The sequence below is a fragment of the Mirounga angustirostris genome, unplaced genomic scaffold (assembly GCF_029215605.1).
Source record: "Mirounga angustirostris isolate CCGP_5_RB_7025 unplaced genomic scaffold, mMirAng1.0.hap1 SCAF_2, whole genome shotgun sequence".
Taxonomy (NCBI): domain Eukaryota; kingdom Metazoa; phylum Chordata; class Mammalia; order Carnivora; family Phocidae; genus Mirounga; species Mirounga angustirostris.
Window position 1 is genome coordinate 88,596,949 of NW_026991710.1, and position 25,217 is coordinate 88,622,165.

Below are 25,217 nucleotides of genomic sequence, written 5' to 3' on the forward strand. Positions count from 1 at the left end.
GAAGGAGTTATGGAAAAGTTACTTTTGTAGGGAGAACAGAAGCCACAACGACAGAAGGCAACGAAATGGCAGTTTCAGTTCTGAGTGAAGCTACAGACTCACTGCTAGTTCACATTCAGGTAAGATTTTGACTCTCAGGTAAAATAAGCAGTAGAACCTGATAACTGGGGTTGTGAGGGATTAAGATGGGGACCCAGTGAGGGAGGCAGAAGGACATGGGCTGGACTCCGCTGACAGGAGTAAGAATCAGCAAGAGAAAAGGGTCCAAGGAGCCATCTGCATCCACCTATAAATGAACTTGTGCACAGCACAGCAGTTCACCCCACCACGGCTCCACTTGTAAATTCCGACTTGAAAACTGCTTGCCAGGGTGGCTGTCCAGAGTCTCAGCTCAGGGTGACTCGGAACAGTGTGTGGCTGAAGTGTGGGTTCTGAGTCTGAGTGTTGGCTTTCCTTCTCACCGTCTGTGAGCTCTCAGCTGCATGAGCCTCCCCGAGCCTCAGCTTCCCGTACAAGGAGGACACCAGGATGGACCTAGAGTGCTGGGAGCAGTGCCGGGCATACAGTAAGCACTGTGTACATGTTCTCCAACAAAGGAACTGGTTACATTCCCTGGCTTCAAGCCCACAAGCCTCTGAGGGTGGCAACATGTGAACACAGGGTACAGTCACTTCAAGGCATCACTACACACAATCCACATTCACACATCCTCTTTTCTCTGAAAAGGTTAACCTTTTCATTTGAAAGACAATTTGGTTTCTTTCTTTAAAATACATTGGCTTTGTTTCTCCTTCTAGACTTCTTAACTCATGTAAAACATTAAAAAATCCAGATAAAAGTTAAAAAATTACCTGGTAACGGCCACCCAGAAAAAATAACTTTGGATGAATTTCTTTCTATTACAGTTTCACATATATACCTTTATTAAAAAAACCAAAATCCTATGATGTTTGTAATCTAGTTTTTTACTCGATATATCAGGACTATTTCTCCTTGTTGATTATATGTTTTACGACACCGTTTTCAGCGATTGCACTGTTTCACTATACTGTAACTTACCACTTGCTAGCATCTTTATCAAGAGACTTGACCTCCACCTTCCTGTTCTCACCTTTCATGTATCCCAAAAGAAAACAAAAGCACAACAATGAAAGCTTTTGATGGCAACGCCCCCCCCCAACGTGTATTCTCCTTTAAGTTTCTCCCCAGCTCAGCTGAACCCCAGTGTTCAGAAAGTGGCTTCTAGAAAAGCCTCTCCATTTAGGGGCTGGAGTACTGCAGTGCTAGACTAGGAAAGGGCAGTCCTGAGCCAGCAGAGTGTCTCTGCGCTCCAGGAATGCCTGACCTTTCCCAGGGCTTTGAGCTAGCAACCTCCTGCCAGGCGCTAACTGGCCAGGGTGGCTACAGGGAGGGAAGGAAGATGGGGGAGGGGAGCAGGGGTGGAGGGGAGGGCCCTCCAGTGGGCAGCTCGCCAACCTCCAGAACCCAACTCAGAATGTCCAGCTGGAAGATTCTTGGAGCTCACCTACCAAGTCCCTATTTTAGAGATAAGAGAACCAAAGCTCAGGAAGATAACAGGATTTAATTAGACTTGTGAAATACAGCTTAATATTAGCAATGATAACAGCCACGATTACTATTACTACCAGTTGGAACACTTACTATGCACCAAATACTGTGCTAAACAAAGGTTTAATCCCAACGACAACCCTGTGAGAATGCTATAATTATCCCCATCTTAGGGAAGGGGGAGTGATGAGGGGTGGAAAGGCTAAATTAGTTGCCCAAGATCCCGCAGCTAGTAAGTGGTAGAGAGGAGTCAAATCTAGATCCGACACCACATTACAGACTCCTTCCAAGCTGTAAGAGGGAATAAGGATTCTTAGTTCCAGTGCACGGTCTTCTAAAAGAGGGGCTTATTCGTACTCACAGCTAATTTAGAAGGTGGCAAAGAATTCACGTTTTCATCTCTCTAGCCATCTTTTTACAAATCTACTTTCTGCACTTGCTAAACAGTGACAAAGAAACACTCAACACATCAATATGCTGGTAGTCAACCTCCACATAGTTTTGGGATAATGGTTTTGGTAACAGCTTGAGTGTCAAGTTTAGGCTAAATATGAAGTGCCAGCTATAACGCTATGGTTAACTAGCAGGAGGGTGACAGACTTGGTAAACACTATGGCTCCAGTGAATGACAGTAAAAAGACATTTCTTCTAAATTTCTCTGTGAGGCCATTTCAGGCTTGGCAAGGCCTCAGGCCAGGGACTCTCCCAAGTACATAATTACAATGCTTCTCTCAGATGATTATCAGGTAGGAGACAAAGATTTCAAATAGTTTGTTTACTTATTTTTTAAAAGGCAGAGTCTCTTCTCAGAATGACTCATGTGAGCAATTTAAACAAACAGCTGTGGCAGGAGCTGGTCACTGCAACCCTGGCTAGTGGGTAAATGTGCTGAATCGGTGTGAGTGAGTTAGATCAATCTTGACTCATTTTCTTTAATGAGACAGTATAACACAACATCCACCCGACCTGTCTTCTGGGTTTTGTTTGACATACATTTGTTGTGATGGTCTAATCTGTTCTTGAGCTTCTTTTTGGTTGAAGGAAAACTGTAACTCCGTATTTTTCAAACACATACAGGACAGCTATGCGTCTTTGTGAGGGAGCTATAGTTCATGGCATATGGTCTGTGGTCAAATACATTCAAGTAACCTCTACCAAACAAAGAAAGATAAGGAGGACTTTAACCAATGTCACTGCCTTCCCAGTAGGTCAGCTATGTAGTTTACAGGTGCAAACTGCAGAAAGGTGAGCTTCATTTTTCATTTTCTGGAATACTGTATGGATACATGGCAAGATGATTTCTTTCTCTCTGGCTCCTCCTATCTCTCTTAATTGTGCTTGTGGGTTTTTGAGGTCTAAAGGCCAAGAGGAAAGGTTGTGATCATAGCTCTGTCCTACAGAGGTGAAGGCCAACTCCCACATTAGGGATGAAGGCTCAAACACCACATACCGGGGAAAAAAGCAAGTGTTTGGGTTCTAAATCTTTTGTCTGTTTCCTGTTATCGTGCGGAAAGTTTCATTTTTTCTTTCATTTAGAATAGATCATTTGTATTCTTGATCTACTCTGAACACATATACTGAACTTTTGTTTTAAGTAAAAGCTAAGGACATGACCAATATCATAAACTTTAACTCAGGGAAGTTGAGTCTCCTTTAAATATGTGGTAGGGTTTAGATTTATGGTGCTCAAAATGTCATTTAAGACTATTACAGTCATGTACAAAATGACACTGAGAATTACCCACACTTTTGAACAAAATCCCACCATAACACACAAAATAGCTCAAATGCTCAATAAAAGGTCTTATAGTCCTTTCCACTGTATTGTGTCTGGGTTTATGTTGAATGGTGTGGTTCATCATTAACAGCCTCTGTTATAAAAACACTATGTATGTATCTGTGCTCAAGTCTTTCCTATGAAAGAGACTAAAAGTTTGACTTATTAACAAGTAAATGGTTCTCAAACTTTTTGGTTTCAGGGTCCCTTTACTCTTAAAAATTGAGAATCCCAAAGAGCTTTTGTTTGTATGGAATATATCTATAAACATTTACCATATTAGAAATTAAAACTGAGAACATTTATTAATTTATAAAAACCATAGTAGTAAATTCATTACATGTGAACACAGATCACATATTTTTATGGAAAATTAGTGGCACTATTCTACATTTCTGAAAATCCTTTTTACATCTGGCTTTTAGGAGAAAACAGCTGCATCATCATATCTGCTTCTACATAAAATCTGTAATATGTTTTATTATTTATTTTTAAAGACTTTATTTATTTGAGAGAGAGCACAAGCAGAGGGAGCAGCAAGCAGAGGGAGAGGGAGAAGCAGACTCCTTGCTGAGCAGGGAGCCCAACTCAGGGCTCGATCCCAGGACCCTGAGACCTGAGCCAAAGGCAGTTGCTTAACCAACTGAACCACTCAGGCATCCCCGTGATATGTTGTTTTAAGTTTATGCAGAAAATCTGGCCTCACACAGATATATAGCCAGAAAAGAGAATTATTTTAATAGCCTTTAAAGATAATTATGAATATTCTCTCTTGATATTACACTGGACACAAAGATGGTTTCTTTTCTTTTTTTTTTTTTAAGATTTTATTTATTTATTTGAGAGAGAGCACATGAGAGGGGGGAGGGTCAGAGGGAGAAGCAGACTCCCCGCCGAGCAGGGAGCCCGATGCGGGACTCGATCCAGGGACTCCAGGATCATGACCTGAGCCGAAGGCAGTTGCCTAACCGACTGAGCCACCCAGGTGCCCACAAAGATGGTTTCTTAAAGGTTAGCTGCAATATGTAATTTGAAACCATAGCAGTAAACATTCCTATTCTTTTAAAACCTGTTAGTGTTTTTTTTTTAATAGAAGATTTTATTTATGTATTTGACAGAAAGAGACACAGCGAGAGAGGGAACACAAGCTGGGGAGTGGGAGAGGGAGAAGCAGGCTTCCCTGCGGAGCAGGGAGCCCGATGTGGGGCTAGATCCCAGGACCCCGGGATCATGACCTGAGCCGAAGGCAGACGCTTAACGACTGGGCCACCCAGGCGCCCCTAAAATCTATTAGCTTATCTTACACATTGAATGAATGGATCTTTCACCTATGTATGATTTTGTAACAAGCACCAATAATTTGGAGAATGCTGGTTTACTGAGTTATGAGATCTTCCAAACACTGACACATTTCCTATATAAGATCAAAATCACATCAAAATCACCAATGATCTCATCAAAAGAGTCTTTAAGAATTTAAGGTTTAATCTTATGGTGAGGGATACAAGATTTCCAAAATTCTAATTTCCCCTGAAAGTCTGAATTTTGTCACTGGTAACAAATACAGTTGTTTTCATTCAAGGGACAGGCTCACTTCATTTAGTTTTGATAAAAGGTTTACCAAATAACCAAGTCTGAAGAGCCACATTTGTCCTGTCAATTATTCTGTAAAGTAAAAGCTTAATCACGTAGGTTTTTCCTTGAAACAGCATGACATTTCACTACATAGCAAAAGGGTATGTGTAGTTCTCATTTCATCACCAGAATATTAGAAAGACATGTACTCAAGGGCCTAAGTTTAATAAAATAACTTTTACTGCTTTATCAAGTGACACTGGCATTTTATTAACCAACTACATGACAGTAAAGAACATGACTTTTAGCACAGTGGGTACCAGTGGCTTGGCTTATGTTAAGTTGCCACCAATTTTACTCACCATCACTTTCATACCACTAGTGCAAATTTAAGAGTGAAAACAGCAAAAAAAAAGACAGTATTATCATGGAAACAGTTTTGATCTCATAGACCCCTCCAAAGTACCTTAAGGACTCAAGGGTTCAGAGACCTTACTTTGAGAGCCTATCTACTAAACCAAACCTGCTGATACTAACCCACTCAAGTAAAGGAGCTGGTTTTACTTGTGCTCTGGGCAAAGAACAGAAATACCAAAGCATAAGCCAAGCATGCCCTAGTGTTTTAGGCATTACAGAGTAACCATTTCCCTTTTCTCCCCCTCTCTCCTTTCTTTCCCTCCCTCCCTTTTCTCTCTTTCCTGTAAGCTGTGTAACATTTTGTGGCCAAGATCTTGGAAGACCGACTTCTAATAAAGTTATGAATATAGGTGCTAATGATGGCTAGTGGCAGAAGAGTAGCCTTCTGCCTACACTGTGTTACAATAATTTCTCATGCCTCATTCTCTTTGATCCACCACATACTTACTGTATCTTTAGTTTTTGTTTGCTATCATTAGCATTTAAGGCCATAAATTTCCCTCTAAGTGTCCCTTTAGCTGTACACCACTGATTTCGATACGTAAACTTTTTATTACTATTCAGTCCTAAATACTTTGAGCTTTGAGGAATTTTAAAGTTTTCCTTATTGATAAAAGAGGGCTTTTCCTATTTATCTTCTTCTAAAATAATGGCTTTGTAATCAGAGAATACATTTGTATGATAACTAATCCTCTGAAGTTTGGTAACACTTGATTCTCGACCCAGTATTTTATAACCTAGAGTTGCTGAATATAATCCACATAATCCATTTGATCAAGCTTGTTAATTGTGTTATTCAAATATTTTATAGATGAATTATTTTGGGGGGAACGGGAGTATCTAGTGATTTAGCAATTACTGAGATATGCTGAAATCCCTTACTAAAATGTAAGTTTATGTTTCTTTGTGGTTCTGTTTTTCCTTTAGAAAGATTTTGAAGCTATATTATAAGCATAACAGCTTAGAATTATACTTTGTTTGATATTATCATAGTTCCATCAGTTTATTCTGGATTGGTCTTTGCATGTAATGTATTTTTCATACCTTCACTGTCATAATTTCCTTTTTTTGGGTCTTTCCATATATATTCTGTAAAATTTCTTTAGATCGCTCTTCTATTTCACTAATTCCACTTGCAGCTAAGTCTAAGCTGTTCTTAAAAAAAAAAAAGCTAAAATGGATGTGTTTAAGATTTTATTTATTTGAGAGAGAGAGAGAGAGAACAAGCACAGAGTGGGAGTGAGAGGGAGAAGCAGACTCCCTGCTGAGCAGAGAGCCCTATGTGGGACTCGATCCCAGGACACTGGGATCATGACCTGAGCCGAAGGCAGATGCTTAACCAACTGACCCACACAGGCACCCCCTCCATTTTAGCTTTTTGACTTGAAATATTCTTTTTCCTTTCTAGAAATTGTTTGATTCTTTTTCAAAACTGTTATCAGGGTGCCTGGGTGGCTCAGTCGGCTAAGTGACCAACTCTTGATTTTGGCTCAGGTCATGATCTCGGGGTCATGGGATTTAGCCCCATGATGGGCTCCGTGCTCAGCATGGAGTCTGCTTGGGATTCTTTCTCTCCCTCTGCCTACCGCCGCCCACCCAGCCCCCGCTGGCTCATGCCTGCTCTCTGTCTCTCTCTCAAAAGAAACAAAATCGTTTAAAAACAACTATGTTATCATTTTTGTATATTTTCTTGATCTTTACTCATATTTTTTAGTTCCCTTTTCTATTTCTTAAACATATTAAATTAAGTAATAATTCTGTTTTCTTTTTTTTTTTTAAAGATTTTATTTATTTATTTGACAGAGAGAGAGAGACACAGTGAGAGAGGAAACACAAGCAGGGGGAGTGGGAAAGGGAGAAGCAGGCTTCCCGCGGAGCGGAGAGCCCGACGCGGGGCTCGATCCCAGGACCCTGGGACCATGACCTGAGCCGAAGGCAGACACTTAACGACTGAGCCACTCAGGCGCCCCAATAATTCTGTTTTCTAAGGCTGTACTGTCCACTATAGTAGTCATTACTTATATATGCGGCTACTTAAATTTAAATTAAATGAAAAATCCAGTTTCTCAGTTGCACTAGTTAAATGCTTGAAAGCCACATACAGCTAAGTGACTACCACCTGGGATAACACATACAACAACACTGATTTAAAGACTCTGGTGTCTGACTCAACTGAGCCATGTTTCCTTGATGTTGTGACTTTCTTTCTTTTCTTTCTTTTACTGTGAGTGTCCGTTTCTTTTAGGTTTATCTACAGAAATTCTTTGAGGCCTATATTGAAGGTAAGTGCTTCCAGAGGGGATCTGTCTTTGCTTCTGCCATGTATTGGGAAGCATTGTATTGGGACTCCTTTATAGAAAATTCCCTATTTAAGATCTTTCAGTCCACCTGGATAATGTGAACTCAGTGAAAGCCAGCTGTGGTTACAATTCTCAGGCGGAGTGTTTTTCCTCCTCTAGTCAGTGCCAATATTTGAGACAACAAATTTTCTTTGCAGTTCCCTGGGAAAGTGGGATTATTTCTAGTTCAACTTTACACTGAAGATACAGGCTTTGGGATCCAGCTTTCTGCTATGGTTGGGATTTTTCTATTAGACTCTACTCCTTGTCCTGTGAACCCTGCAAGATGTAAAATGAAGCTTGATTCACTACATTCAACAAAAGCCAGTTGCCATGAGCCTCTTACATCACTGGGTTCCCATCCCACTTATACTTTTGATAGGTTTCATAGTATCCCCTAAGTTTCTGGTCACTTATGGATGCATTCAAAATGTATACTTTTAAAAACATTTACAGATTGGATTTGTGTGTACACATTTGTGTGTATATACTATGAATGTACACATATTTGTGTATATGAATGTGTTTAAGTAAAACATATCTTTGTAATTTCAGCTCATTTCATAGAAGGGTTGGTTAGAGTATCTCATCTACCATGATGCCAGAATTAGAAGACAACACCAATTTTGAAGATGCCTAACATCAGTTTTAAATATAACATTAATAATCAAAGCCACCATTTATAGAGTATCTTGATTTATCACCTATCAAACAGTGTTTTAGAAACTTTCAAAACAACCCTACTAACTAAGAATTATACTTTTAGATGTTAAATAACCTGTCCCTGGTCTCACAGTAAGAGGCAAACCTAGATTCAAATCTGGGTCTAACACCAAAATCTGTTCTGTTAGCAAAATAGTATGGTATTGTTATCCTAATTTGCATGAGGTAATAGAGGTTCTGGTCCACAAGGTACTAGTTATATAAAACCTGTGGGGTCAAACGTTACTGAGTTTTCAGGATTTTCATATGTATGAAAAGTAATGTAGGATGTATACTGCACAATACGTAACACCCCCAGCAGAGTCTGGGGCAGCAGCCTTTAACCAGATACATGAACATTTTTCTTCAGCAAAACTCAGCAAGAGTCATACTGAGTGGGTATATAAAGGCTATAAAAAGTCTCACATCAATTTTTTTCAGCTTTGGCTATCAAAAAAGTTATGAAAACATTTTCAGCGTTCCGATCTTTTTGGATTTCCACATTCTTTTATCTGTGGGCTCATCTAGAGTCCAGAGTCCAACTTGGACCTAGGATTAAAACCTAGGTTTTTTACCTTTCTAGGTGATACCTTTTTAGGTATCACCAGATTTTTCCATATGCTTTAATGTAGCATTACTGTACTAACTGTGGTAAACATTAATTTTTACTTGTTAAATCTGAAATGAATTCTTTACCGAAAGGCTATTCATATAGAATTTAGTTCCTCCCAACTTAGAATTCTAACACACTAACTTAATTTCTCATTATAGACTGGCACTTACTTTTCTCTGGGCTAGTTCACTGAGTATTCATTACACTTATCAATTCAATATAATTCAGTCATTATCAGGCCAATATTACTTATAATGGTAAGACTCCAGTGCTTTTAAATATGTCCCTCCATACATTATCATTTTTAAATTTCCCACTGTTACAGGTGAAATGTTTAGTCTTAGAATTTACTTGATAAACTAATGAAAATTTGTGGAAGTTCAGCAGATATGCAGATATTATTGATAATTCATATGGTATTAGTGGGATTCTGCAACTTTAAGATTTTCCAAAAAATCATTTGTTTAGACTCTTTTTTTTTAAGCATACGAGTTTAGAAAATAGTAGTCAAATTTTGGAAACAACTGACCCACAACAGATGGTTTAGGTGCAGCAGTGTGAATGTGCAGTCTTACCACCAAAGAAGAGAGGCCATGACTTACCAGACTTCAATTTAATGTAATTCATAAAGGTTGGTCAAATCCATTGTGATTCATGTGTGAGATGAGCCTAAATGTATTATGTTGTATTATTTAAAAGTGTAAGTTCAAAAAGTTACTAATTGTAACTGTGAACACTGACAATTTATTTTTACCACCAAAACCCACAACACTACCCATAATCTACCAATTCTGAATGCTTAACTTCTTAGATGGACATGAAGCAACCTTACTGGAATGGGGTAGTTTTTGTTGTTCGTTTCAAGAAATGGTCCTATTCAGAGTCCACTGGTCTTAACTATGTTCTGAAACTCTCTCATTTCCACTAAGAATTCTGACAATAAAAAAACCCCAGATATCACGAATATTTTTAGTGAGTGTTCAGAAGTTATTTTAGTCAATTATGTCAATTTCCCCAGTCAATATTTTTCATCTAAGTTCCTAACCAGGATTTAAACCGATTAGTTTGAATTTGACCTTCCTGTACCTTTTGGTATGTACATAAAGATCTGATAGGGATGAAGCAAAGTGGATAAAAAAGATCAAACTTAAGATAAATCACAAATGGATAATCATGACTGCATTTTAATAGTTTCTTAACATACTTATCTCCTGATTTTTTTAACCTTAAAAAAAAAAAAGAGGTAGAAAGTACCATTTATTTACTCCATTATTCACTGATTTATTAGGGAGCCCTATTTTAGAGGCTACTCCTATAAAAGTGGCCCCAGTCCTGAAGAACCTGTGCACAGTCTAATGAGGAGAATGAGATGTAAATTAGTAACTTTTAACACAATGTGGAAAATGCTATTAACTGAGGCATGAGAAAAATACTTCAAGAGTAATTAAGGTCAACTAGGGCTCAAAGAGGGCTTTTTGGGGGAGGTGACACAATAAGTTGGGTCAGTGGCCCAGTAGAAGTTTTCCATGTGGGGGAACATTTTGACAAAAAGAATACCACAAGAAAAGGCCCAGAGTCCAGAACACCACACTGAAACCAGGGATAGGCTCACAACTACACCTGGGACCTCCCACCTGACAAATCAATTTTTTGGGATATCCTATCTTATCCTTATGTTATTTCAAATCCCTCTAAATTTGAGGGACTATTAAAGAAATGGAAGATATCTAAAAATTACTTATTTCACTTATAAAGCTGTGTTCCTAAGCAAATGTTGACCACTTGAAGGCTGCTCTATAAATCGCTGAAGCTAAATCTTATGTGATCCTCCAGAGAGAGGCAGACTGCAGAGCAAAAGGGAACGGTGGCTAGAAAGAAGCAAGGTCAGGAGTTCACTAACGATAAGAAATTATTTATAATTACTAATTTGTTGTCACAAATTTTTTGTTCTCTTTTTTTCCATGTATTTGAAAACCATCTGTCAAACCACCTCAATGGGACTACAGGTAGTCTCCCCAACTGGTCTTGCAGCACATCTCACCTATTCGAGTAGAAAACTGTAGCACTCTGCCACTATAAGGAACCAGAGATTTTAGTAATATAAATAGTGGGAAAAAGCAAGTCACAGAGAACTTACGGACGTCGGGAGTATAACTTGTATAAGATAGTAAAGGCTGCCTGGTAGGAAACAGATTTTAAGGTTTCAAGTGTTTTGAGTCAGTCAAAGAGAACAGGTCAAAGACTGGGTGTCTGTCCTTCTGTCTCTTTTTTCTGGAGCCTTCCACCACAGCCCTGAATCTTCTCTGTGGGGTCTGTGTTGGACATTTCAATCCCACAAACCTTATTTCTCTAACTCTCCAGTCATTGGAGGTTTGCTAATGTAAGACATGCAAAGAATATTCTCATAATATATGACTGCCGGGGCGGGGGGGACAGCAAATGAATTATGTACCATTCTCAGGAGGGAGTACTCCTTTCAAAAATCAATACATATGCAAACCATATTACAAAAGTTGAGAGTATTCACCTGTGTGGAGTTCCCACAAAGGAGCTTTTACTAATGGAGACAGAGTCCAGCAGTCAGGACCTTCACAAAGACCTGCAGTCTTGCTTTCCAAAGACAAGTTAGAGGTTCAAGAAAAACAATAAAAAGCTGAACAAAACTGGAGCAGGACCTCTAAATAGCAATGTTTACAATATAAGCAAAACTATTTAGTTGTCGTTTAAAAAACTGTATCCATAAAAGCTTGGCAGGAGATCAGTCACTGTTAGAAAATCAAGGAAGGATTTAAAAAAGAGGGTTTTTTTAAAAGGATAAACTGATGACTGAAAGCAGAGCTAGACTTTTTTTACCCTTTGGAAAGATACTACTTATTTTTTTTTTTTTTAAGATTTATTTATTTATTTATTTGACAGAGAGAGAGAGACAGCGAGAGAGGGAACACAAGCAGGGGGAGTGGGAGAGGGAGAAGCAGGCTTCCCGCGGAGCAGGGAGCCTGATGCGGGGCTCGATCCCAGGACCCTGGGATCATGACCTGAGCCGAAGGCAGATGCTTAACGACTGAGCCACTGAGGCGCCCCTGGAAAGATATTATTTATTTTAAAGCTGACTCTAAAGAAGTCCTTTTATAAATTATGAGGTATGTTCACTTTCAATAGAAAATAAATATACAGTTAAGACAGAGCACCTATACTTATAAATATCTACACAGATGAGATTACAAAAATATAAGATATGTATGTGTATGGGCAAGGACTAGAAAAGATCATGAATAATGGAAAGAGTTATTTATTAGGGTGGTAGGCTGTGTATAACTTAGCTCATTTATTTCTTTGTTGTTGCTTTAATACATATTAAAAATAAAAAGAGGAAAAGAATCCATAAAAATGCCTATCATTAAAGGTTGTTTGTAGCGGGCGCCTGGGTGGCTCAGTCGCTAAGCGTCTGCCTTCGGCTCAGGTCACGATCCCAGGGTCCTGGGATCGAGTCCCACATCGGGCTCCCTGCTCGGCAGGAAGCCTGCCTCTCCCTCTCCCACTCCCCCTGCTTGTGTTCCTGCTCTCGCTATCTCTCTCTCTGTCAAATAAATAAATAAAATCTTTAAAAAAATAAACAAATAAAGGTTGTTTGTAGCAGTCACATAAATATTGTCACAGATAAAAATAAGTGAGCACTTCCAAAACTATTAAATCATACACAACACTTTCATTTTGGAAAATAGAGCCAGGTAGAAACTGGATTCCAATCTTCACCACTGGATTCCATCTTCACCACTCCGTCCTCCCCCAACCTCTCAAAAGGGAATCAGGACATTTCTTCTGTTTCTGCTCTTTCTCTAATTCCTGACATTACCAAACCTGCTACTCCTAAGGGAAGAAGAAGGGAATATAGAAAACCAAGTTTCCTGAACACCTTTATAGGATTCTGGCCACATCAGAGTCTTGCTGATTATATGGAACTCTGGTCAATTCCAAATTGTTTAGATTAGCCAACCAGCTCACTAGAAAGACACAGAAACATACAAACCGTTTCCATTCCCAAGGACCAGTGGTCAATTAAAATGCCTCTAACATTCTAAGAGCACTAGAATTCCAAAGAAAATTATATAATTTTTGAAGGAAAAAATATCTCTGAATCATAGTTTCTCTAAGCCTCAGAATCATAACTTTTTTGGTAAGGAGTAGTTAGAAGCTCAAACCATGTATGGATTGCATGAATTCTGAATGCTCTGTTCTAAAAACATGGTCGTTCATGAATAACAGAGAGGCAGAAGGAGAGAGAACAATCCAAGTAAAACAGCATTTTTCTAGATTCTGAGGAAATTCCAGATATACAACAAACCCTGCCCTGGGTGTTCCACCTAAAAAACAAACAACAAAACTATGTATGGCTTTTCTCCTCATTCTCCATAAATCTATCCAACAACAAAATATTCCCAATTAATTCAGGACATATCTTGGTATTCTAATTCTTTTTTTTTTTTTCAGAGTTCAGCATGAGTACTTTTATATAATTGAAGGAAATTAAGCCACATATGTTGAAGATGAACTGTTGAGAAAATAGTACATTTTAAAAAGGAGATTCCTATAATCAACTGACCATTCCATTCACATTAAAGCACTCATAACTGAAGTATTTTTATTTCATGTACAATGAGTTGGCATTAAAGTAGGTATCTTGGATATCTGCAGTTAAGGTAGGTTATCTTGGATGACCAATTCAAGGAAGTTCACTTAATCCAACTTAATGAAGCCTATATCCTTCGCGTACTGACGGAAACATTGGCAGCACATATTGAGGCCGTATTTCCGGATGAGACCGTGCCGGCTTGAGCAGACGTGGCAAGAACGAGAACCCTGGCCAAATTTCCTCGGATGGCTCCAGTACAGCTGCTGGTGACCAGTCTTGCTCTCTTGGATGCAACGAGGCAAAAGGTTGGTATTCTAATTCTTAAATAAAGTTAGAAATATACATGGGGTGCCTGGGTAGCTCCGTTGTTAAGCGTCTGCCTTCGGCTCAGGTCATGATCCCAGGATCCTGGGATCGAGCCCCGCATTGGGCTCCCTGCTCTGCGGGAAGCCTGCTTCTCCCTCTCCCACTCCCCCTGCTTGTGTTCCCTCTCTCTCTGTGTCTCTCTCTGTCAAATAAATAAAAATTTAAAAATCTTAAAAAAAAAAAAAAAAGAAAGAAACACACTTAATTTTATGTTAGTAAAAGCTAGTTGCAAATCCGAGGCACAAAAACGTGATTATCAATATTGGGCACTTACTAGGGTATAACCCTAGGAGTCAACACTGTGTATTCATTGTGAATAATTTTCTTTAGTCTGTCTGAAGTACCAGTAATAAATAGCATCTATTTAGGAAAGAAATATGGTTCACGTAAGCCAATGTTATGGGAGGTAATGCTATTTCCAGAGTGAGGAGTCACCAATTTATTCAACAGTGATCCCATTTTCCATTTCTTTCTTCCATAACATCATCAGTCCCAATGCTCATTTACAGAAAAACAGTACTTCGCACACTTCCCTTTGAGTTTAAGGATGAATTGAAATAGTCCTTCAAATCTTTCCCTTCACACAAGGATTTTTAGAGCACAGCTGGAATTCAGGTTAAGAAAAGAGGAAGGACAGCCTGAAACACAGGTGACCAGAACCAATTATTAAGACTGCTTATATGGGGCGCCTGGGTGGCTCAGATGGTTAAGCGTCTGCCTTCGGCTCAGGTCATGATCCCAGGGTCCTGGGATCGAGTCCCGCATCGGGCTCCCTGCTCGGCGGGGAGCCTGCTTCTCCCTCTGACCCTTGCCCCTCTCATGCTGTTTCTCTCTCGCTCTCTAAAAAATAAATAAAATCTTTAAAAAAAAAAAAAAAAAAAAGACTGCTTATATGATGCTCTTTAAATGAAGCCATTAAGAGCTTGACAGATAACTATCTATCTGGATAATGTTGATGAGATCCTTAAAGGCAAAGAATACTCTTTTATGTTACTCGACAGTCCTATAATGCTGTGCTGTCAGCCTAGGATTATAGTAACTCTTTACAGTTCATCAAAAGGCTTTCCAGTTAATTTTCTATAAAGTAAAAATAACATGTTCCCTTCCTCACCATTCCCAAGTTACTTCCTGGAACTTAGCCTTGTCCCCAATGAAGAAAAGAAAATAAAGTATTCATTTTTTTAATCTTAAACAATATTAAAGTATTACATGGTGATAGGTGCTATAGAGGGATCGTCTTCCCTAATTTAAACCATTCAAAAGTCCCTAGGCAATGCCTACACAATTATGCATGAGGCTATCATAAAAATAGACTTCCATATATCATTAGACATAATTTTGGTCGAAAGACATTTGGAAACACTGATTTCTCGAGCAACAGCATCAAAGTCCATCTCCACAAATTGCCTAAGTGGTCTAAAAAGGAGATTGTTGAAGACTGACCCTTTGATTTGGGTGGTATTCTGGCAAAAGCCAATATATGCTACTAGTCAAAATTATGGATGGGTTCTTTGGGAACATAAATACAATTTTAAAATTTCTGACAGGCTAAAGATCAGACAAATCCTGCCCTGTGCAGTTTATCATATAAAGGCATACTTATAAAAAGCTTAAAATGTAAAAAGTTCCCAGTAAAAAATAAAGGGGTGTGTTGTATATGGTATGATGACAGAGTGAGACTTTTTTTTTTTTTTTTACAAACCACACAAGAAATCAGGATTCTTTCTTTCTAGTTCAGAAAGTGCACTGAAATGGTTGTTGGATTTACATCAAACAGGAGGGAAATTTCAAATGCAAGTTTAAAGTTTTTATTGATGACTTGGATGATTTAATTACGTAATGGGGTTGACAGATTCAGGAATCCAAAACATTATAGGACTAGACTGATGTGCCTATTCAAGCAAGATGAAATTTAACAAGGATAAGATAAGGCACTTGGGTCCAAAGAGAATTTATTTGATATCCAAAGTATGTGAAAAATGTAATCCAGTAGTCTGGCTTATAGTATTGTCGTAATTCTTCTTTGTTGGTGCTGTATCTCCAATGACATTCTAGAGACAAACGAGTTACTCAATGGGGAGGTTAACAGTTCTTTCCCCTGAGTCAGGAATGCTATCCCATTCTGTAGCCCCAAAAGTCTTATACATGTCTTAAAGCACACTCTTCCCAATGAGATTTTCTCATTGTCCCAGTTAGAATCCTTTTCCTCCTCCCCTATTCTCCTTCTACATTTTGAGTTTCATTTACAGCCCTTCTAAAATAGCACCTTGGCATAGAGTAACCTGGATCTGTCTATCAACCATGCTTTGAGGCCTAGAGTGCAAGCACCATGGGCTCCTCCAGGTGCTTTCTTCATGAAAAGTACTCAATAATGTTTACTGATTAGCATGCATCTGAATCACCTGGAGCGCTTAATAAAAACAGGTTTCTGGACCTCATGTACAGAGTTCTCAGTAGATCTGGGATGGGAGTAGAAATTTAACATTTCTAAAAAGTTCTCAAGTGATGCTAATGCTGCTGTTCCAGGGATCACACTGTGAAAACCTCTGGGTTAGCTCAACCTCATGAAAAAGAAGTTTATCATACAACTTTTATTCAGCATTTAAACCTTACAATGACTAGAGCACTCTATGTAATCATGAAACGTAAGTAATAAATGTAAAGCAATTACAGTCTCCTCTGTCATCAGTGCCTGCACTCTTGGCATGGCACCCCATTAGTTGACATCCTAATTCGAATGCAGAATGAGCTGGGGCTGTGGGCTCATTCTCCCAGAGAAACCTCTGTTGGAACTCATCCTCCTAAGGCTAAATCAACTGTGCCTTCTTTTTAAAGTTTATCTTCTTTAGTAATCTCTACACCCAGCAGGGAGCTCAAACTCACAACCCCGAGATCAAGAGTCACACGCTCTTCTGACTAAGCCAGCGAGGCGCCCCTCAACTGTGTCTTTTAAGTTAACAAAGGTAGAGTTGATATAGAATTCAAAGAGGCTTTAGAGGTCCAGTCTTCTATTCAATAAACTCCTTTGACAACACCCTTAAGAGATGGTAGCATAGCACCTCCCCATCCCCACCATAAGTGATCTGTGTTTGAGATGTCATCATGGTGAAAAATAATTTCACTTTATCATCCATATGTGAGAAAGTCTTCCTTAAACTAGGCTGGTATTTGTCTTTCCAAGACTTCTATCTACCCACTGGTAGAGGCCCACAATCTCTTGGGGCCATATATTTTATAAGTTAATTTTTCAGAAGTAGAAAAGTAATATAGGACACACATTGTATATTACATATTTCCTTCAGTGGGTCCAGGGCAATACTCCGTAATCAAACACATTTTCATTTTTTTTAGTGAGGCACAAGAATATGCATGGTTAGTGGATTAAAGACTATAAATAACTTCACATTAGCATCAGATTTTGCCACCAAATTTATCAAAAGGCTCAATTTTCAGATATTTTTCCATTCCAACTTTATGAATAAAGGGTTGTGGACCTGTATAATTTTGTTCTCTGTGATTACACAAAGTACGTCTACTTCTTCTTCCACACTAGTAGTCCTTCAGTGATCTGAAGACCACTATCCCATTCCCCTCACCCACCTCCTCCTCCTCCATGTCACCATCTTCTAAATTATCAACTGATAAATTAATTCAGTGTAATGAAAGAGGACTAGGGGAGAAATCAACCCAAAGCAGTCTTCTTTCTTTAAAGTTCAAATGTGCAGTCATGGAGACCACAGGAGGGGCAGTCAAAAGAAGTGGCACTCAATCTTAGAAGACTGTGAAGCTGATGGGCGAGAGGATTCAATTAATTCAAGACATAGGGATGAAGAATTAAATTTTACCTCTGTGATTCCAAAGCAAAGAGGAGAACTTATATTTGTTGATCACAACTTATGTGTTGGGCACTATTTTTGAGGATTTACATACCTGATCTCCAATCCTTACAATGCTCTAGGAAGTAGGAGGTATCATCATTCTATATATGAAGGAATTAACACCTTGAGAAGTTGAATCACTCAAGTCATACAGCAAGCCAACAGTAAAACCAAGATTCCAAGTCTAAACAAGATACTTCCAGAATACCCAAAGGGTACTGATGATGAACCCTCAGTAAGTCTGTTCTTAGCCCTGCCTCTACATACATTTTAATCGGTGACTTTAGAGAGGATGAAGATGCCTGCCTTGCATATTCCAATAGGACAAGAAAATGGGAAGAATAAAAAAGATGGAATCTGGGGTGCCTGGGTGGCTCAGTTGGTTAAGCATCTGCCTTTGGCTCAGGTCATGATCTTGGGGTCCTGGGATGGAGCCCCACATCAGGCTCCTTGCTCAGCAGGGAGTCTGCCTCTTCCTCTGCCTGCTGCTCCCTGTTTGTGCTCTCTCTCTCTGACAAATAAATAAAATCTTTAAAAAGATGGGATCATTAGAGCCAAAATGGCTAAAAATGTTCAAGTGACATTGAGGATACTTAATGTTAAACTTTGCAAGTTGACAGGTTCATACACCAACATGCTGTAAGAAGACGGAAGTTTCAGTTGCCCCAAATTAACTTTGAGTCCAGGTGTCAAGAGGTGATTATAACTCTAAAACCTGTGGCTACATTAACAGGACTCTAATGTCCAGAATGAAAGATGCCACACAGATCATCCCTATGCTGTAGTGGTCAAACCCAATGCGAAGTGCCAAGTGGTTCAAACCTCAAGGCTTTAACGGCATCAAAGCAAAACATGTAATAGGAGGGGGATCAGAAGGGCAAAACATCCAAAACCAGAGGCCTGAAGAATGAGGTATGTTTGGGTCGCCTGGGACAGTGAAAAGGGGTGGGAGGAAGGCGATCCCAGTAGTCTCAAATACATACGAAAGAGTGATCCATTTATTTTCAGTGATGGTGTCCCTGCCATTAGGGGTGGAGGATGGTGGGAGAGTGAGAAATGAGGGAGTTACTCCTGCAGAAGGTTGGCCTCACCTGGGGAGCGCTACAGTGCTGTGTCTACCAGCCAGAAAGTTAGGCTGGCCCCCCTCCAGAGCCTCTCCCCTTCCCAGTGTCTAGGTTACAGGCCCTGAACAGGGGCCTGTAGGCAACAACGCCCCTGCTTTGTCTGTAGAAAACCTCTAACAGAGGGAATTGGGAACAAGTAGGCCGGCTGAGTGACACTTCAATGGACTGCCAGCAGGGGAGAGATTTTTAGGCAAGCACTGACTTGTAGCCCCTCTCAAGCCCTACAGTGTAGGTAATTATCCACTCTGAATCCTTCAGGGGCTAACCCAGCTTGGGGCCTGCAATTCCTCTGCCCTCCTCCCACTCACCCCATGGGCTGGCTCCAAGGAATCTCTTCTTTTGGCTTCATCACAAGCCACCTCCCACCCCCGAATGTACATCAAAACAGTATGTGTGATTAAATACATCCTTTAAAATTCCTTGGGCTGACTTCTTCTTTACCCATCCATAAAGAAAACTAGTCACAAAATTATCAAACAGGCAAGCTGAACAAAAACTGGCCTCATTTTACCTAGAAGCAGGGCAACCGCTCATAGGAAAGTGAGGATCTGAGGCAAAAGACTTAATTAAATCTTTCAGAGGTTAAACTTCAGGAAGAAAGACAAAACATGGTAGACAAGAGGAGGGGAAAAAAACCCCTCTGAACTGAAATGCAAAATAATTTCCAGAGGATTTTATTAAAAACTTAAAAATTATACAGCATAGTTCATCTTTTCTAAGATGCATAAGTACTACAAATTCTATGAAGAACTATTCAAAATTTCCATATGATGTTAGTTTAGCCTTTTATAAAATTTATAACTTTCTACCATTTCTGCTTTGTCCTTCTACTATATATATTCCCCCCTAAGCCTTCAATACTTCAGTTACACTGGCTATTCAACCAAGTATTCTAAAATCAAAGGATTAATCTTTATGGAAACATGTTAAACTAAATTGCCAGTTCAAATACTGCTAATGAAATACATCTCCTTGAATTTCGGGGTTTTTTTTTTTTTTGGTTTTGCTTTTATAAGCTTTATTGATTTATTTTTTTTATTTTTTATTTTTTTAAAGATTTTTTATTTATTTATCTGAGAGAGAGAATGGGAGACAGAGAGCATGAGAAGGGGAGGATCAGAGGGAGAAGCAGACTCCCCGCTGAGCAGGGAGTCCGATGCGGGACTCGATCCTGGGACTCCAGGATCATGACCTGAGCCGAAGGCAGTCGCTTAACCAACTGAGCCACCCAGGCGCCCCTTTATTGATTTATTTTTAAAGATTTTATTTTTATGTAAGCTCTACACCCAACTCTACACCCACCGTGGCGCTCAAACTCACAACCCCAAGATCAGGTGTCACATGCTCTAGCTACTGAGCCAGCCAGGTACACCCTGTTTTCGTTTTTAACCTTTAGATGCTTATGCTACCTAGTAACATTACAGGTTTGGATACCCCACACAAATCTCAAGACCTCAGCAATGCATAAAGGATGGAATGCCAGAAGTGTGCCTTTTAGGACTCATACCTGCAGAGTTAGAGTTATGATTTACATGTTTTATGAAGTATATTTAATCATGCCTGAAAATCATTTATGGTCATGTGCTCTCCAATAAGATTTGTATTTTTTCTTTCAAAAGCATAAATGTTTGTGATTATTTGCTATGTCTGCCAGATTTTGAAATAACATTCTAATTCCAAATAGCCAAGAGTAAAATGAGAGATACCATCCAATAATTTTTATGAAGTTATCTATCCAGAGATATGTAATAACTGAAAATTAAATAGCCCCCAATAAGAGCTGTGTGTTTCTTTAAAGTTCTAAAAGGTTGATCAAAATATCACATTGTACACCTTCAATATATATAATTTTTATTTGTCAATTCTACCTCAATAAAACTGGAAAAAATCTGAAAAAGTTATCTGATCATTTCTGCTAAGGAAAAAGCTATTTAACTCAGACTAACTTTCTTTTGGCTTGTCAAAATTTCAGTGTTTTCATCTTAAATACTTTTAAATTAACTTTAATTAATACTAATTAAAATATATTTTGGTGTCCCTCCCCTAAATAAGTATTCTTCAAACAGTACAAAAAGGGGCAAATTAAATAAGTTTTTTTAGCATATTTTTACAAAAACAACACAAAGCATCTCAAAGTTAGAGATTTCCTATTAAAACAGAAGGGCCAAGTAGTATTTTATACAACATAAAGTTATCTTCCCGATACTACTCAGATTTTCAACTTAGAGTTTGCATGTGATAAAACTGCCCTCCAGCACCGAGGAGAGAAATGTAAAGCAGGATGGCCTGTCTGATGGCATGAGGTGGGTGTGCTGGTGGGCAAGGGAGGAAGTCTAAATGTAGGGAGGACAGGTACTAGTCACTTACTACACTGCCCAGAGTCTGCTTTGATCCTGAAAGACTCTAACAACCTAGTAACCTGAATCCTGCTGTGTCATCCACCATATCCCTGAATAGTATAAATTTTAGATCCTTAACCCATATTTTGATTCAAATATTTGAAATATGGCTTTCCTTTTTATCATTCCAAATGCGAGTGAATTACATATACACATACTCTATAATAAGAACTTAATATTGTCCTACAGAATATATCCAACTAAATATGATATGCCACTCATGAAATTTAAAAATTTTCTTCCTTTGAAAGAGATAAGCTTTTTCCTTTAGTATATTAAAAAGGCTAGAAAAATATGAATTATTTTTTCCCTAAATTCCAAATTACTGAAACCTAGAGTTTAAGGAATTATTAACCATAGATTTCCTCCCACGATTATGCAGCCCTTAAGACCACCACACCAAAACCTCCTATTTCTGCATCTTCAATAGAAACTCAGGCTTAGATAAAACAGGCCAGACTCAACATTTCCCTCCAGAGCCTGGGCTCTACTCTGGGAACGGGACATGAAGAAATGCAAATATCAAAAGTGCATAAATAGGTAAGACAGTACATCTCAAAAGTTAGTAAGAAAATGCAAATAATGTTTTAATTTAGTGCAGAACAGACTTTTTTCTAGCAACAATAACAGCTAACATTTATTAGCACCTAAATGTCGAATATGCTTTGCACTGGCATTGCCTTTACACAGAGCCCTTCGGTAGCTACTACTATTACTCTCTTTATACAGATAAGGAAAGGAGGATTAGAATACTTAAGTAATGTGCTTAAGGCCCCACAGCCATTAAGTGGTGGAGCTAGGATTCAAGTACAGGCAATCAGATTCATGAGCTGGATACACTGCATCATATATAGACAGGTATCCAGACACGTGTGAATATGCCTGACAGTTTACCTAGCATATACATTTCTGTGTAAAAGGGGTTTAGGAAGAGCAATCTGGTTGGAAGAAGAGATTAGAGGTTCTATCCTGAAGAATGTTTTACTTAGCATAGGTGTTTATTTGGGGTGGTTAAGGATATTACTGCTGGAGATTATGGCGGCTGCCCCCCCACCACCACCCTGGCCACCCCACTTCCCAACCAAGTCCTCGCAGCTGCTGCTGGCTGTATGAGAGTGAAAAAGTTCAGAAGGTAGGGCTGGGATGCCAGGAATTCAAAGGTTCTTCCATGCAGGCCAGACCGGAGCTTGCTGGGGCATGGTACCTCTGTGTGGGATTCACCACCCTGCCCCATTTTCCTCCCCTGCCTTCTTTCCTTCCTCGGATGTAAACATGAAGCCACTTCTAACTACATCCTCTAAGTAGCCTGGAAGGATGACAAGAAGGGATTAAAGATAGGAAATGGTAAAGAGACTGGAGTGGAAATGCTAGCTGAACCCAGCCTGAAGGAGAGTTGGAGGACAAAGGCCTAAAAATACAGATTGTGATTTTCTATCATTGCTTAATTACAAGAAACTAGAAAGAATCTTCATCCCACTTCTCTCAAGGCCTACAGCACATACTCTAAACTTCAATGTTTATAATAAAGTACATTCATTAATAGTTCAAAAAAAAAAATTTAGCCTTAGATGTGTGGAAATGGCTCTGCCATCTTTCTGCTCATTAACTCTCTGCTAGGAAATAAAAGTTGCAACCCGCAGTGTGTGGTTGTTTTCCATTTGAGTTTATTTAATTTTCAAAACAGTGAGTCATCTCAACTATGCAAATGAAAGCTATGATGGTTTTACTCAAATGATTAACTATAATTTATACATAAAACAAGTTTCCTTAAATAGCAGGGTATCCGGTTCTACAATGCCAAGCTAACTGCCCTTTCTCCCTTCAAATCTGGAAACTGATTACCTAGCAAGGGGCAGACTGGGCTCCACCGTGGTTAGGGAGATGGATGTCAAGCCGGCCTCCCTTGACAGAAGCTCAGGTACACGATCAGTGAGGAAAATAAGGGGAAACCAAGGGAAGGATAAGAATGAAAGCTGAGCTGCCATTTTATGAAAGACTTTTAGGGAAGCTAATGAGGAAAGTAGATCTTGAATAACCTCAAAAATGTTTATAGCGACAAATATCTAAAAGCATAACCCCCCCCCCCATTTTTTTCTGTAACTTAGATTCATAAAAATGCACTCTGGCCTCATATATCAAAATGCTAGCAAAAATGTTCCAGACAGTTAGTTAAATTAATCTCCAAAAATATGACATTATTCACAAGAAACAGAGGAAAAACACAGATTTCTTACCTCAAAAAGACTTCCTGGGGGCTTTCCTGCTCTCCTTAGAAATTTGTCTTAAAGAAAGAACACACACTATTGAGATTTGCCTTACTTTTCACGTAAATCTATAGATTTCAATGAACATAAAAAAAAAAAAAAAAAAAAACCCTCTCCTCAATTTATATTCAAAATATCGAGGGATTATTGAAACCTCTAATTTGCTGTTGAAGTCTGTGGCAAGTTTTATACCTTGAGTGAAATGCAATCTAATTCCTATGTGGTTATATTTGGGCAGGGGGTGGCGCGGAGAGCCACTTTACTGAAGCCCATGCTCCAGGCAGCCCTGGAGCGGACTGGATCCAGTCTGAAAAGAACTGGCAACCCTAAAACTTTTTGATAAGATAAAAATCCATTGATGTTGGCTCACATGAGGCCCACTTCAACTCTGCACTTGTCCTCCGAGTTTCCTTGGCATCTCTGCTCCATTCCTCTATCTGCTTTAGCATAACTTTATTTTTCTCTTTTATCTTTCGATAACTGCACCCAGGGACCGGAGGGGATTGATTTTTTGTTTTGACTTATTGTTTGAAGATCTGTAACTCAAAGCAGCTCTCACGCCTCTGATGTCTAAGCTGGAGCGGCATAAAAGGTAAACCCGGGCCTGGGTAGCAAGCTGAGCGGCAGCAATACCATTTTATAATCAGCCATCTAGGTTTTCATCTTATTTTGCCTGTCCCCCCCTCCACCCCCATAGCCAGGCCCGCTGGCAAAGTGTGAGGTTACTCCTATGCCTTTGTTAGGTGACAAGAGCAAGTTAAAATAAAAATAAATGCCTCGACAGCTTTGCGTGCCAGGGCTCTGAGATTAAATATACTTCTACTTAAAGCAAAAAGTTATTTCCTACCTAGAAAAAAGGCCCTGCTTTTATGCACAATGAAAGGAAACTTCAACGCAATTCAGAAGGCTGCTTTAGAAAAATAACATTTGAAAACATGGGAAGATAGCACAACTGACAAAACCATTTTTCCAAAGAGCTTAAATCAAGATGAAAAAACAATGCTTTTTTGGGGCAGATTAATGAACTCAAGATAAAAACGTTGCTCTTGAACCAGAAGATGTTGAGAAAGACTCATACATATGAGGGTAGAAACTTCAGTGGTGTTTTCAGTTTGGTGTCAGGAGGATATACTCCAAATTAGCAAATGTACTAACCCAAAGTTCACTTTCTTTCTCTCTTCCATACAATTCTCAAGTTACTAGGATTAGTTTTGCCTTAATTCAGCTAATATCAAATTCAAATGCTAGTATACATAGATACAAATACCCACAAGAGTTTCTGAGGGTCTGTTCCCTGAAGTTGTTCAGCTTGCTGAAATATGGTTACATATGCAAACATTATCTCCCAATTGTAACCTCATTTTCTGCTCTGCTGGACAGCGTGACCAGCATTTGTCATCACGCCTCCCCCGCCTGCCACATCATTCATATGTCTAGAATTGTCATCGAGATGTGGCAGGTCAGCAGGACTCCAGTGTTCTCTGCTCCCCCGTCTCCACACAGTCACTCAGGTAACAAACCCGTCATCTCGTCCTGTTTTCATGATGGTTGAATTACACATAAT

General features: G+C 39.2%; 2 protein-coding genes across 5 annotated transcripts in view; both read right to left on the reverse strand.

Moving 5' to 3' along the window:
- LEF1 (lymphoid enhancer binding factor 1) overlaps positions 1-25,217 on the reverse strand; it is a 120,633-nt gene that overhangs the window by 67,154 nt on the left and 28,262 nt on the right. The gene's annotated exons all lie outside the window — the stretch shown is intronic.
- Positions 13,473-25,180, reverse strand: LOC123847708 (small ribosomal subunit protein uS14-like). Its single transcript, XM_045879501.2, has 2 exons — positions 25,174-25,180; positions 13,473-13,905 (listed from the first exon to the last, which is right to left on the reverse strand). Exons 1-2 carry the CDS (start codon positions 25,178-25,180, stop codon positions 13,727-13,729), a joined length of 186 nt encoding a protein of 61 aa, XP_045735457.1. The 3' UTR covers positions 13,473-13,726.